Genomic DNA, 15,765 nt, shown 5'->3' with positions numbered 1-15,765 from the left:
GTTGATAGATAGAGTAAACCACTTTCTTTACACTGTAGAAGTAATCAACTGGGTCATACGACGTACAATACATACACATACACTACTACTAGGTCGAGCGTACTCGCACTACATACACATACAGTATTCGCATATCGCGCTCAAAAAACAATAGCGCTACCAGTACCACAGACCATGCAATTATGTGCAGGCCTCGCATACCATAATGTGTACAATATAAATCAGTCAGCGCGCGGATATTACTTGCACGCCCATATCCGATCGTCGTCTTGGCGAAAATTCACGGTGTGCTGCCGCTTGACCGAGAGGTGGCGCTATACAATTACACTGAACACGCCTCGAAAGTAAAATTTTTGATAAATAAAATCATTTGCAGTCGAACAGGTTTTTTGCATATAAATTCACTCTAATGTAATATTTCGGATTTATATCTTCAATGATGCATTCTTAGACATTTATTGTATGTTTTTTATGTTTAGATCATAGTTTCGTTCGCTAATGTGAGTATTGACCAACACTCAACTATTCCTTTAATATCTCGCTTTGTCTTTATTCATTTTTCACCAATGGATGGAGATCCATATATTCATAGGCTACGTTGTCATCATCATGTCAGCATCAGCAATGATGTTCATCATCGTCATCGTCATCACCCGGCCCCCCCCCCCCCCCCCCCACTCAAAGGTCGGAATGACCGCATGCGTGTTGCCAAAATGTCCGGTAAAGGGGTATTTTTCGTGCGACAAAGTCCGGCCCGAGAATTTTGTAAAAAAAGGGGTGTATTTGACTTTCCACCCTGAGATTTCTTTAAAAAGGGGGTGTTTTTTCTTTTTTTCTCTCATCTCTTTGGACTCCTGAGAAATTATTCCGAATTTAGGGGGGTACATTGAGCATTTTTCCTGATTTAGGGGGTCTCCGAGGCAGGAAAAGCCTGCGAAAAGCCCGCGAAAAGCCCGCGAAAGGGGGGTTTGGAAATGTTGGCAGTCCTCAGATAGGGGGTGCTTTCAAAAAGAGGGTACGAGCATATGCGTACCCTAAATAACACTGAGGGGGGGGGGGGGGGGGGGGGGGGGGGCCGGGCGTCATCATCTTCACCATCTACATCAACGATCATCATCATCACCATCACCATAATGCACCATCATCATTATCATCATCATCACCATTACCATCATCATCAATCATCATCAGCATTATCATCATCAGCATCGTCATCGTAATAAAAAATAAAAATAATTTTGTGCCTGAAGGATGCTAGAAGAGTATGGTAGAGGTCATAATTGTATCGCCTATCGGTGTATAGTTCCCGCGGCTCCCCCCCCCCCCCCCCCCCCCCCCCTCCTCCCCCAAACCTAGCGCACTTTTTTTTTCATTTTACGTATTTTCTTTGAAGACACCGTTTTTCACCTCCAGTTTTTCACCTCATTAAAATGAGATTGGAAAAGAAAGAAAGAAATAATAATTTTACCAAGACATTAAAAGAAAGAGATGCGATGAAATTGGCAACAATAGTCAAATTTGACTAATAGCCATTATAATACCAAACGAACAACAACAACAATCCCAGATCAGCTTTCGCAAAGCGAGAAACAGGTAAGAATTTAAAGCATTTTTCATCACTGTACGATAAATTTTGTTTAGTATTATTATTAGTAAATAAAACTGTGTCGTCCAAAAGTATCCTATGCCATCGAAATTCGGGACTTTATTTCATTTAAATGATCTCAAACTGACTTTTTCTGATCTTGCCTTGTATTTCCCAGCACAATAATGAGCGTGTGGGAACGCAGTAGAAACAGTTGTTGATCCTCGACTTGTTGAAATACCGGTAGATCCAACCGCAAGATCATGTAGACTCTAGGCATATTTATAGTTTACATACATAATTGGGCAGATAGATCAGACTTTCTGTTATGTTGTGCATGCTGAGGAATTTCGTACGGAGTGTGCTTCACTCTTGATGGCGGTATGAAATTACACTAGCACCCGGGGCCCTAGTTCGTGAAATTTTGTGAATTTTTGTTTTCTTTTTCTTCTCAATCTCGGCCTCGGCTTAGGATCTACGTTACGTAGACATTATCATTCTGACTTTTTCTGGTGTTAAAAAAAAAGTCCTTCATTCACTTGACTCTGCTCTCAATCTTCAATCTCTCTTTCTCTCATCTCTACCCCTTGCCTTATAATTCTCTCTTTTCTCTCTCTCTCTCTCTCCCCCCCCCCCCTCTCTCTCTCTCTCTCTCTGTCTCTCACAGATGTGTCAAACACCAGGTTTAGGATGAGTCTGTGGAGGGATGGAGTCCGTCTCTCCCAGCCCAGCCGAGGAGCAAAGGTCAAAGTTGACAAGGAAAGAGCGAGCTGCTATGAGACGCCAGAGGTTGGTAGCAGTGAATGATGATCGCGAAGGTTCAGTGCCACGTCTTTGCATTGATCTCAGCCTTGGACATCTCATGAGTGAAAAGGTAAGCAAGGTGTGTTCAGTGAAAAAAATAAGCAGTGGCTCGGGGTGAAATAGCCCCCAAAATGCCCAAAAGAGCCCCCGAAAGTCAGAAAAGAGCCCTGTAAATTTGCATAGAGTTCAATGCAAATCAAATTTTAAAATGTTATTTTCATGCAGGCAAGCTTGAAAAGTAGCCCCCGAAAAAAGATATATTAATTTTTTCCCTGGGTGTGTTTATGGTCAGAGGTCCAATACAGTGTGTCCCAGAAAAAAACGAAACCGAGAGTTGTTTTATCATAACCTAGACCCAATCACAGTTATAATTAATAAATGACACATAATTGTAAAGCTTAGATCCTCCTCTTTTGTTTGATGCAACTCATATGATGCATATTTCATGCATGAGTGATTAAAAACAATTAGAAGAGAGGGTACCAAAAAGTCCTTTGGCGGGCGGTATCTAAATTGCAAAGAGAAAAATCACATTTCTGGAAAGCTCATTTTCTGCCCTTTCATATTATGACACCTCAATCAGGAAAAATGAGCCAGGAATAACAAGGTTCTGTTGGTTTAAAGTAATGCTTGCATTTCCATATTTTGATTAAACAAATTCGTTTTCACTGGCTGCCTGCCGTAGCAACAAACAGAGTTGCCAAAAGACTTAACTCCGTTTCGTTGGAAATGTACGCAAAACATTGATAATTCTCGGTTTGTTTTTTCTGGGACAATAGTAACATTGCTATGTATGAAAGTAATGAAGGTACTATTTAAAGGTAGTCTTGCGTTCCTGTAACCACAGACATAAAAATTCTCACCGAATCAAATAAAACTAAAGATGATTGTTCAAGGCAATTATAATTTATCAGTCAGACAAATTTGGTTCTCCTTACAGGCACATCGTCACAGGTATTATCAGAGTACTTTTATTTTTTCCTCTAGTTCTTTTTTAAAAATTTACAGTGCAAGTTGTATTCTGCATTTCATTTCAATTCTGATGCCAAGCAATCGGTTGTCATTTGAAAGTGATCCCAATTTCGCTTGCTTTTGTGTCTCATTATTCGCAAACGAGCAGGAGATCGGGGGTCTTGTTTGTCAGATCAGACAGGTGTACGGAGCTAACAGACAAGCTGATAGACCCATGCAGGTCTGGCTGACGAGTCTGGACACAGAGGGCAGCATATATAAAGCATCACTGAGGAAGAATGATGGATTTGAACACTATGTGGTAGGTGCACTCTTTTCTTTCGTTGTTTGGTTGTGGTGGGTGGTGGTTGTAAATTAGGTGGTTTTTTTTTTTGTGAGGGGGCAGGGGGGAAGGTAATTGATCTGCACCCTCAAGTTGATCATAACTTGAGAAAAACATTTTCAGAATAAACGTTAGTCAATCAACAATTCATTTCTATTTTTGTTTTACAACCTTTGAACAATGGGTACTTTTCCTTTTCTGACAATTGACCAGATTTATTGAATGTCTAAGATTTAGGCAACATATTTATTTTGAATTTGCTCAGTTTTTGTCAATCTTATTACTAGATTTTAGTTCATGAAAACTGAAATCTGAGCTGTTATTTCCAAAGATGACAGTTCTGCTCTGCACTGCTCTGCACTGCTCTGCACTGCTCTAAGCAGTTGATCTACAAGTATGTTCCAGAAGAATTGAGGATAATGACTTTGAAAGATAGGGCTTTCTTTTAAAGCTTGGAACAATTGTTTCTTACACCACCTCTCTCTATAGCAAACTATCATTCATGATATCACTGATTATTTTTTTTGTTTACCTTTCATGGATCTTTATGTTTTTTTTATTTACATAGATGAACAAGACCAGTCAACATTACAGTGCAATATTTTCTCAGGAAGAAATCGTTTATCTCACTCCTGATTCCCCAAATGGTAAGAAAAGAGATGTTGATATATAGGGCATTTATTGAAGTATATATGACATGTCCCTCACATAGGCTTTACACATTTATCTGGGGGTGTTTCACAAAGATCCTAAGTCAAACTTAACTCTAAAATTATGGAGAGCCATTTGTAGCCTGAACATTAAATATATTCAAATTCAAGTATTTTAGACTTTTTATAAATTCCACATCAAGAACATGAAATCTTCTTGATAATAGAAAATATGAATGATTTGAATCAACATTTTATATAACTTTTACAAAAACATTTTCATAGATGCTAACGGCTCTCCGGAATTGTTAAGACCAACTTAGAGATAAGTTCAACTTAGGATCTTTGTGAAACACCCCTAGGACTATAAAACCTTTTCTACATTTATTCGCTGGTGCATGTCTGGTCAGGTTAGTGGGAAAAGAGAACAACTTTAATTTATATCTCTAATTATTATATTTCAAAGCGAAGATTTTTTATTCCTGTATGGGTCTATCAGCCTGAAATCAAATTTCAGGGAATCCATCTTTCTCTTTTCTCTTTATCATTCATGTTACTTCCTTTACCAGCAACAAACATTACTTCCAGAAGTAACAGATCAAACTTGTCAGCTGGAATCGTTATGAAAAATAAATCATAATCCCCTGGGAATATTTTTTTTAGTTTGGTAATTATTTACACCAAATTTAAACAAAACAAAAGATTTAATAACATCAAATGAGTTTCATTCACTGTTTCTCTTTTAGTTCACATGTGACAAGAATGATTTTCCCCTTCTGTTCCTTGTTTTGTTGTATTTTAGTTTTAACTGAAATCCAGGACAGCAAGGTGTATATTATTGGTGGCCTGGTCGATGAATCAGTATTAACTGTAAGTTTCTTGTGAAGTCATTTATTTATTCTTTTGACCAGGGCCCCGTCTTACACAGATTTGCGATTAATCCTAATCAATCGGAAGTTTGCAGTCTCCTATCTCTTATGTACATAGTTACGGTTGATATCATCTCTTTGGAAGACGGGGCCTAGAATATTCATCAATTACTACAGCTACTTGTATAGAAAGATCTCCTGTCTGAAAAGGCCACATCCTTTTCCCTTGAATAGTATTTCTCTGCATTTCCTTTTTTTGTAACACCCTATGTTATTATTACTTGTGTGCCTGGGCAGTGTTTTATGAAACTGTCATTAGTACAAGTTCATCGAAATATGTGTATTAAGTTTAACATGTGTTTCAATGGGATGCCGGTGAACTTGGACTCATGATGGTTTCATGAAACGAGGCCCAGGTGCATTCAATTGTGACGCCTTTTTCCACTTGTCCTACGGTTTTAAGTTATTTTCTTTATATTTTGAATGTTATTATGTCAATTTATATGTAATTTTGATATTGTTATCTGTTATGATAGTCCATCTTTTATCTTTTTATATATTGTGATGATGACGGCAATAAATGTCAATTCAACTTTCATTTCATTTCATTAAAAGGTGCATTAAATAACCTATGCTTATAAATGTGAAGCCCATATTTCATGTCTCCCTCGAGTGGTCTTTATATGTTTCATTGTATCAGAATTTAGGGAGTGCAAACGGTGGAATAAACTGTTGTCTTTTTTCTCTTTAATGCAGAATATGACCTTTGACCTTGCCAAAAAAAGAAGTTTCCATACTGCCAAACTACCTATATCAAGATGCATGAAGCATGCAGAGAGGGGAACATTCAGCCAAGTCCTTGCCATAAACCAAGGTAAGAAGAAGCCTGGTGATATGGAGTGAAAGGGGGGAGGGATAAAGGGAGAAGGGAATGAGAGAGAAGGCAAGAGAGAGAGAGAGAGAGAGAAAAGAAAAGAATGAGAGAAAAAGAGAGACAGAGGGTGGGGAAGGAGAGAGTGGGTTTGTGCACGCGAGACAGAGGAAGAGAGAACAGAGTAGGGAGAGAGATAGTAAGACAATAAAAAGAAGGGTTAGGGAAAGAGAGAAGGTAGGAGGGATAATGTTTGCCTCTGTTTCTCAAAACTGTCCATGAGGACCTTTCCCCTAAACTTATAAGCAAAATAAATACATGATTCTGTAACATAATGCATGTCTGTGTGAACATTTCCACAAAACCTTTAAGAATATATATGTTTGTTTTTTAATTGTTAAAAAGGCTTGCTTTAAAGGTACTTAACATAATAATTTTTGTAGTTATTCTCTACTTTCTTGCTGATGATATAAGAAAGCTTGGAGGTCTTCACTGAAATTGAAGGAATAATAGTTCAATGCAGGAGTCCTGGGTTTTCTTCTTCCAGAAACCAACTCAGTGTTCGTTTTGGAATATTTGCTTGTTTGGTATATCCAGTATTAAAGTTCTGTGAAACGCTAGAAGTAGAGTGACAGCGTCGAGATGTCATTGATCCTATACTTTTTATGGTTTTGTAAAACGATGCCCTGTAAATTGACTTGTATATGTATTTTTTCTTTTTAAATTGCAGTGTTTGATATTCTGCTAAGGTATTACAATACAGGGAACTGGGAGTCGTCTGTTGTAGCCGTCATGCCAAAAAGAAAAGGCTTCATTCCTAAGTGACAGGTCAGAGATACCTTAGGAGCAGTCCCAAGTGCATTCACCAAGGAAAAATAAAACCTGAAGTAAAGCGGGCTGTTTTTTTGCTATTTAAGCTAGAGGTGTAGTGGACACATCACCAAGCTGTGGATGACAAAGTTTGTCCCAGCCTCGTACTTTTGCCACTCTCCACCCAGGTGTAGTAAATGGGTACCTGGTATGAATAATATTTATTCCTTGAATGATTTCCCCTCCTGAAGAGCAGCTGTGCTAAAGCCAGGGTAAAAATAGTAATGTGTGGGTGCCTTGAGCATCCCCTGGGATATGCTTCTTTTTCTTCTTCTTCTTCTTTTTCTTCTTCTTCTTCTTCTTCTTCTTCTTCTTCTTCTTCTCCTTCTCCTTCTCCTTCTCCTTCTCCTTCTCCTTCTCCTTCTCCTTCTTCTCCTCCTCCTCCTCCTCCTTCTTCTCCTCCTCCTCCTTCTTCTCCATTGTCTCCATTGTCTCCATTGTCTTCGTCTTTTAATTTGAAAAGTGCAGTGTAGCTACGAAAACATAATGACAGTGATATAAAAACGTTGTATAATTTGTGACTCAAATGCTGAGTTTTTAGATTATTCAAATTAACAAAATAATGATAATTAAGGGACTCTGTATTTTCCTGATCTATTAAAGAGCTCCACACATGCATCAGGCATTTTCGGGCGTTGTCTCTCGTCATTACAAGTACGACTCATTTAGTACCTGTAGTTGGTTTCCAATTAAATTATGTTCTTGCAAACTATATTGAGCTATTTGCCTTCCCGAAAGGCTTTTTCATCAACTTATATTTTCAATTTCTTCTTCTTCTTCTTCTTCCTCCTCTCCCTCCTCCTCCTCCTCCTCCTCATGCTCCTCCTCCTTCTCACCCTTCTTCTCCTCTTCCTCCTGTGTATATAATTCCATTTGATCATGGATTTTCACTGGTTTTAAACATTTAAGTTTCCATGACAGTCATCACAGAGTGATTTTGATAATTTTTGTATGGATGATTTATTTACGATACTATTGTTGGTAAACAAACAAGTTCTAATGTTAAAGACAATTTTGGAAGGTAAGGTTTAACTTGAATCAACCTTGCCTTTGGGAAAGCAACTATTTAGTTTGGATATAATTATTGTCCGGTACAATTATACTTTGTAAACTTTCTATAATCCTCTACAACTCAGATTTTCAAACTCTTATCTTGTTGTTCCCAAAACAGCAAAGGCATGGGGGAATGATCTTCTGCACAAGCTGGATCAGAGCCCTGTTTCACCAAAATCGTTATCAATAACAAGATTCAATAACTGTTATAAGCTACTGAAATCATGGCATCTGATTGGCTGAGAGCTAAATTTTCGTAGGAATTTTGTATTTCTTATTGATAATGATGTTTATGAAAAAGGGCCCTGTTCTATGTAACCAGTTACCACAGGCTCTTAAAGTAATAGCAAGTGTGAACTCATTCAAATTTTCTCTCAAACCTCGCCTGTACAAAACTGCTTTTGATTAATTTAATATTTCAACATTTCATCTATGTCACTCACTAGTGTATTTTTATGTCAACTTCCTTTTTCGATGTGCTTTCTTTTACACTTATTTCTATTGTTTATGTACTATTTATTGTAATTTACATTTAAGCATAGTTTATATTTTACACTCTCAGCGCCTTGAACACTTTTGCAAAATGAATATGGCCCTTCACAAATCGAGGGGTCAGTGACACAAAGCATAACTCCATTTTGAGAAAAAGTGGTATATGTGCCACTGAGCACTTGGGCCTTAAGGAGTTAAGTCTATGTTTCACTAGCCATTGACTTCAATGGGGGTGTTTGGTGGAGTTCCTGGAAAGCCCACATTTTTCTGAATATTTTGATATCAAATACTAATTTTGGCAAAATATGGAGTTACGTCTTTCAGTCACTGAACCCTCAAAATAATCATCATTATCATTATTTTATTCTTGCCAAGATGAAATATTTGTTTTCATTGTTTTTATGTCACCTTGTTATTATTTCAATGCAATTAAAGAGTTTTAATGAAGCTACTTATAATGTTGAGAACTGTTATCAACAACTGGTTTTGTTGTATTGGATAGTTAGTTTTGTTAACATAGAACTTTCATTGGTAAATGTTTTTCAAAGACATGTTTTATTAATCAGAGGCATAGTTGCGCAAAGTAGTCAACAGCCTCGTTTAAAGGTTGAAAGTATGCCTTTATCTTGTTAATGTTCATATTTGCATGTTTATAGTGTACCTGATTTTGTATATTGAGTTATACTTTTTAGTATTGAATTCCTCTCGATCCTTCAAGGAAGCTGCCCGAGTATGTAACATGTGGCGTTTATATTCATAATTGAATGATACATGCCTACAAAACTAAAACAACAACAACAACGGAATAAAGATACAAGAAGAAACAGAGCGTGTTCTTATTTAATATTTATTGAGAACCTAAATAGTACATATGTGTAGAAAATATAAAACATATATTGGAACTAATTGATCTCCATAGACATTAAGTACCTAAATATGCCAATTTTCTAGCCTTATAGTTCCAAATGTCCATGAATAATATAAAGTGCAATAATAAAAAAATACTTTGTGCATTTGGTCAACATTAAACAGATTTCGTACTTTTTTTTCTGCGGCAAAGATTAGCGGTCGGCATTCGAATGAAAAGAGAAAGAGAAAGGTGTACGAAAGTAAAAAAGAAGGAGAGAAAAAGAGAGAAGAGAAAGAATAAAAGAGAAATAAAGATAAGAGAAAAAGAAAGAAAGAGAAAGGGAAAAGATCAACAGAAGAGAAAGCATAAGGGAAAGAGAGAGAGAGAGAGAGAAAGACAGAAACAAAAGGGAAATGAATTAAAGAGAAAGAGAGGAGAAAGAAAGAAATAGATAAAGAGAAAGAAAGGGAAAGAAAGAGAAGGAGAAGGAAGAAGAGAAGAGAAAGAATAAAAGAAAGAGAGAGAGAGAGAGAGAGAAACAAGGAAAAAAAAGGGAAATTACAAAAGGACAATGATTTGAAGTCAATACGCCTTCCTCTCACATCCTCCAACCACTCGATCACAATTTGTCCACCTCGGGATATTTCAATATTAATGCACATAATTTTCTTTTAACAAGCAGAAAATGTAATATGATATTGATACGAGCTTGAATTCATGAAATGAAATTTATCTCTAATCTATTGCATTAAGTTATGGTTAAATAGAATTTTCTTTGGTTATCTACTTATTGCAGCGATCTTCTTAGCTTTATCAATCACTTAATAAACTGCTTTAAGATGCGTGACGAAAAACAGGTTCCTTTGGGGTAGTATCGACTAAGGGGGAGAAGGGAGGGTCTCACCTTGGAGTTGAATACCATACAGTAAAGTCACAGGGTAGATAAGGGTCGTGGTGGTGGTAGGGGAGCTCTTATCATCTTCTTCCCACGTTCCAATACATATTGTTCATGTCTCCCTCCTTTACTTTACAGTTTATTGATTTATCTACTGAAAAAAATTCACTCCGTCTTATTCAGCCGAATTGATCTCTTTAGTTGTTAAAACAATGTTAAAATTCAATATTTTCGCAATGCGAAGAGGAAAGGGGGAGAGGGGTGGGGATTCCCCTTTGACCTCGTTGCGAATCCATTTAATATTCAATTACAAAGCCAAGAGGGAGACATCAAACATCAAAGAGTAGATTGGTCTTACTGCGTCGCTTTTGGCAGGAAGGAAGTCCGAAATTTAATTCAGCAGCTTGAGACAAAAATGTAATGTTTGACACTTTTTGGAGTGAACATTCCCCCAAAATAGCACATAATCATACTCCCGCCCAACTGTGAGATAATTTGGGCTTCTCGAATATGATGATATTCGGGCACCTCGTTGCCGGTATTGGAGGTGTTAGTTTCTCGAATATCGGAACTTTAGAAAACCCCGGGCTACTGTCCCTTCATCCTTCGCGTCATACGTCTAGAAGATTAAATGCACTCCCTCGTTCCGGAAATCATGTACTGTTAAATTAATACTTTTTAAGAAACCTTAAATGTTATTCAATAATACTTTAAAACATTACTACTAGGGAAAACTTAATCATCTCATATTTTCTCTTCAGATGGGGAATGCAGAGCTTTTACACAATTTGGGCTTAAATCAATGTAAGCTGAATTTAATCTGAACCTGCCTTAACGAAATTTTCATATTAATGTAACAAATCCATGTATTATTTATACACTTCTGATACCCAAAATAAACAGGCAAGAAAATCTATCAAAGCATGTCTTGCAAAAATATTATTCAGAAAACTCTTTTCGTATGATTACGCAAAAGAGGTCAATGTCATGAGTCACGTGTCTTCTCCTGAAGATGACCTCCACATTTTGGTCACATGATCCGTGTTATTCATACGTCAGCAGGAACGCTAAGACGTCGCTCAACGCAAGGCGAAAAGTCTAATGTCTGCGGGGAATCGGTGACATTGACGGCCACCGACGTGATCACGGTCATGCCGTGACTCTCTCGTCGAGAAGTATTCGGTGGTCGTTGATCACCGGTAACGGGGGATTGCTCTCCGTTCTTAACCTCCTCAACGGAGATCACCGACGCTGGTACGTCCTCGCTGACCACGTGAATGGTGACGCCGTCCTGTCGTCCTGATAGGTTCTCGCCATCTACCGCGGCGTGGTGCGTCTTTATGAAAAGCTGATCACGACGGCCGCCAACGCCACCGTCGACGATCTCGGGTGAAGACGGTTCGTCGAGTTGGATGATCTCGAGGGATTGTTCTTGACCGGAGTGGGGTTGGTCGTTCTCGTCTTGGGTGATGTCGGAGCCTCGCTGGGACCAGCAGGGTCGGCAGATCTCATCGTCGAATGTCACATCCTGGTCGTTCTCCTGATCGAGGTAGTCATCCTAGTAGTGAAACAAAAAATAAATGTAAATGTAAAAGCGACCACATATCAGGGACGTTAAAGGCAAGCTTTTGTCAAGCTTTTCCCCCAAAATTTGAAATGTTATTTCTCTACCTCTTTGGATAAAATGATTGTGACAATAACATGTATTCTTAATATACAAACCCCTATAACTAGTTAGGACTTTATTGATAAATCTGAAGAGTCATACAGATTGATCAAACAAGTTCTGAGCAAATATAAGCTTCATCTATTAAGGATAATACAGCTTACCACAATCATTTCATTAAATAAAAATAATAATATTCGGTCCTTGTATAGCGCATATCACATTATGTAACGTCTCTATGCGCTTTCAAAGAGCTTTGGAAATTATTACCCTAGCTTTAGCTCCGGTAGCCGTAATCGGCGCACAGTGCATTTTAAGGAGGTAAGGAAACAACTTTTCATAATTTATAGGCAACAGTGTATTTGACTCACTAAAAGCTAGGTAACTGTACCATTTCTTCAAACAGTACACGTTCACGATAATAAACATGAATTTGATTCGAAGGAAACCTTTTCACATTATCGGTTGTACAAGCGATTTAAAAGACAGAGTAGCCGATCCAGGGGTGAGAGACGAGCATCACCCCAGGGAAACCTAAATAAATCTTGCGTTCATATAGGGTAGCCCTAAACCTGAAGTGGAATGCAAACACACAAATAAAAGAATATACCCTATTGTTGTGCTTGCACTTTCGTGAAATCAAAACGTTTAGATTCATATCTTTTTTTCAATCCGCTTTTAATTGGCTTACTTCGAAGCATCGGGTAATCGCGTCCTGTCGGGGTAGTGATCACTACATTTTGTTTGTTTTTGTGCTCAACGAGGAGGGAGGAGGGAAAGTGCCCAATATTTTGTTTTGATTCAAACCACACTCACCCCTCCTTGAACAGGGGAGGGGGGGGGGGCCCGTCTCCTTTTTTTTTTTAAAAGAAGTAAAATTAACGTGTCTTCACCAGTTTTTTGCCAGGGGAGGGGGCTCGGGCCCGGGCCACCAAGCCCCCTCCCCCCCCCCCTGAATCCGCCACTGGGACAAGGACATGTATGTATGATGGTTACTGCTATTTAATGCATACTTTTCGTTAAATTCAAAGGCAAAAGGGAATTTATTTTTTGTTAAGCATCCGAACACCCCCCTCCCCCTCCCCCGTCATAATCCAAGAAATCTAATTAAATGCAGTGTTTTGCAGAACACACCTAAGGGAAATTATAAAGTGCTGTTCCGATCCATTATATACAATCAAAATAATAAGGCCCAAGCAAAATGCTTGTAATTGAAAATTACGTGTTATCAAATCAGAATAAGAAGTGGTAGCAGGTGCATACGTGGCAGTTTCGTTTTGTAGGCTAGAAAGCGTTGTAACCATGGTAACCTAGATATTGCGAGGGCACTGTCACTATGGGAGGGGGCACGGATTTTAGTCCCTTAATCTAATTAGTGTGAATAGATGTCTGCGCCTTTGAACGTCCTGCGCCTTTAGATATTCTTAAGATGAGGCAAACTATCTGTATTCTCTTTTTTTAACGATCTCTTTACAAAATATATTTATGTGTATGCATATATGTTTTTTGATGTGGAGTATAATACCCACACAAACCAAACGAAATCTGGCGCCATGTAAATGCTTCAAATAATCATCATTATGATATTTATATCTGCTGTGAATTTTTATCATCACCATGATTAATGAAAAGCGATTCAACAAGGTCTTCGATTGGGAACTGACATTAGAGATTTAATGTTTCATCATTTTCCTTCCATTCCTCCCCCCCCCCCCCAACTCATCCCTATGTACCACCCCCATCTCTACGCCGCTGATGGTTTCCATGCTACGGCTTATAAGAATACTTACAAATTCATCGATGTCTTCAAATTCTTCCCTCTTTTTGTGTCGATGTTTCCGAAGGACCCGGCGGTGCGCCAAAAATGTGATGAGTGTGTCGATCTAAAACAAAACAAAATTGAAATAAAATATTGTCACGAATGTGTGGTTTGTAAGAGAGTATGACAAGTCCAAAAATAATTAACATCTAATATTATGTGAGTATGATTCAGGAAGAAAACATCGGGTGTATGCAGAGGGATTATCAAGAAATGCCTTCGATGTTTTTGACAAAGTTAGAAGTAGATTGTTTATTACAAAAATAAATAGAAAAAAAAATATGTTGAAGAAAAAAAAAGAGAATAGTGGGCTATTTCGCCCGCCTTGAAGATTCTACCATGTATGCAGACTCAAGCAGTAGAGAGGAGACATAGTGCTGCTTTCAGATATTATACATTTCCAAGTTTCTTCTTACCCCTGTCAGACCAATGGCGTATCCAGGAATGAATAATATTAAGTGGAGGGGAGTGGGGCGGAACGAAACATACGTCAATTACGTACTCTATGAAAAGTGGGATGGGGGATCCGTCAGCACTTAAGGAAACGGTAAAAACCCTGTTAAATGAAGTTTTATTGGTCAACTCACATCCGTATGCAATTGAAATTTCAGGTAAATTTGTCGCGAAAGGACCTACCTCAGTTGCAAATTGTTCGGCCATGGTATTGGCCTTCGCATACAAGCATGTGTCGACAACTACGCCGACGCGAAGTTCATTGTTATAGATCTGCACCGAAAAGCTCATGAAAGAATTTCTCCCTGGTGGAAACCACTGGACAATGCTTAACACTGTGGCTCCGGCCAAGGACATGGTCGTCTGTGATGATTGGAAATGACTGACCAGGCACTGACCACTAGCGAGTGTCTTTGAGAGCCAGAGAGCTGAGAACCTGGATGGAATGAGAAGTGTCAGGATCTGGAGGACGCCGCAGGAGATGGACTGAGCGCAGTATTGCTGTAGGGTTCTGGTGGTGCGTAGCGTGTCCCACAACCTTGGGATGATTCCTTCCGTGCGCAATGGCAACTGCACAGGGATTGTGGCGAATTGCGCATCCAAAGGCACTTCCGGTGTACAACTGATTACGCAAGCGTCACTGCATCTTTGGAAGCTATACAGAAGATTGGTCATGAAGGTCTCTGAGCCTTGCTGCAGGGTAGCATGTGGCAAGATGGAACGTACGGTACCCGCAGCGGCACATAACGCGAAGTCCGATATGTGGCAGTTCGCTACAACTCTACTTTCGAGGACCTGCTGAAAGTTGACGGGACGAGACCAAGCGATTGCATGTTTACCGCTAGGACTCATTCCGGGAAAGACATTGGGTGAGTTGCTTCTGGAGGATAATTTAAAATATGCTATGAGTAAAGGTCCAAAGAGCACAGCACTGATGATGCTCAATAAAGGATGCGACGAGTTCTGTTCTTCTGGCGGTTTGCGCGAATGGACACTCTCTGTTACAGGCTGACACAGAAGATCAAGAAAGGCATTTCCATTGGCGAAACACGGATGCACACGCACAAGAAGATAGGTCCTGTTCTCCCAACCACACTGAAGCAATTGGATATTCCAGAGTGGCCTTTCGGATTCAAATTCCTTATCGGTCATGAGGGCGATATGCGTTTCGACGTCTACCTCAGACTTAAACTTCCCAGCCAATTCAGTCACATGATTCTCCAAGGAGAAATCGTTGTCCCGGTACCAAGCACAAGACACCCACGTCCTCACTAACCGTTTCTGAAGCCGCAGAAAGGAATCCGAACCTGCGGTGTTTGGATTCGAAATTCTGTTGGATATGACGTCGCGCACTGAGTTTACCGTGACATAACTATCAAGTTTGATAAGGCACTGTAGAATCGATGGTGAGTCTTTGCTTGTGAGGAGCCAGAAGAGTTCTGTCGTAGTAAGAAACTCTGGACAGCTTCCGAAGATGTGAGAACAACATGAATTGAGACGGTATACCATCCAGGCGATCACCACTATCACCAAGACGACGACAAGTATGGGTATACTTACGAAGATCCATACTACTGATAAGGCTAGGACAGTA

The 15,765-nt window shown here is 39.1% G+C and overlaps 2 protein-coding genes across 2 annotated transcripts in view; one reads left to right on the top strand and one right to left on the bottom strand.

Annotated features, from left to right (window-relative positions):
- The first annotated feature begins 1,555 nt into the window (after window positions 1-1,555).
- On the top strand, window positions 1,556-6,934 carry LOC753821 (tRNA methyltransferase 10 homolog B). Its single transcript, XM_001183487.4, has 7 exons — window positions 1,556-1,593; window positions 2,253-2,459; window positions 3,510-3,662; window positions 4,252-4,330; window positions 5,136-5,203; window positions 5,959-6,076; window positions 6,804-6,934. Exons 2-7 carry the CDS (start codon window positions 2,292-2,294, stop codon window positions 6,896-6,898), a joined length of 681 nt encoding a protein of 226 aa, XP_001183487.2. The 5' UTR covers window positions 1,556-1,593; window positions 2,253-2,291; the 3' UTR covers window positions 6,899-6,934.
- Window positions 6,935-9,839: 2,905 nt separating this feature from the next.
- LOC100893778 overlaps window positions 9,840-15,765 on the bottom strand; it is a 35,194-nt gene continuing 29,268 nt past the window's right edge. The window contains exons 2-4 of the mRNA XM_003729569.3: window positions 14,355-15,765; window positions 13,690-13,782; window positions 9,840-11,791 (exon numbers count right to left, since the gene is read on the bottom strand). The exon at window positions 14,355-15,765 is cut by the window's right edge and continues 623 nt beyond it. Of these exons, the coding sequence (XP_003729617.2) occupies window positions 11,282-11,791; window positions 13,690-13,782; window positions 14,355-15,765 (2,014 nt within the window). The 3' untranslated portion in view covers window positions 9,840-11,281. The remainder of the gene's footprint in view (window positions 11,792-13,689; window positions 13,783-14,354) is intronic.

This window comes from Strongylocentrotus purpuratus, unplaced genomic scaffold (assembly GCF_000002235.5).
Source record: "Strongylocentrotus purpuratus isolate Spur 01 unplaced genomic scaffold, Spur_5.0 spur5_contig_844, whole genome shotgun sequence".
In the NCBI taxonomy this organism is placed as follows: Eukaryota; Metazoa; Echinodermata; class Echinoidea; order Camarodonta; family Strongylocentrotidae; genus Strongylocentrotus; species Strongylocentrotus purpuratus.
The sequence above is the reverse complement of the archived record's forward strand: the minus strand, read 5'-3'. Positions and strand labels throughout refer to the sequence as shown.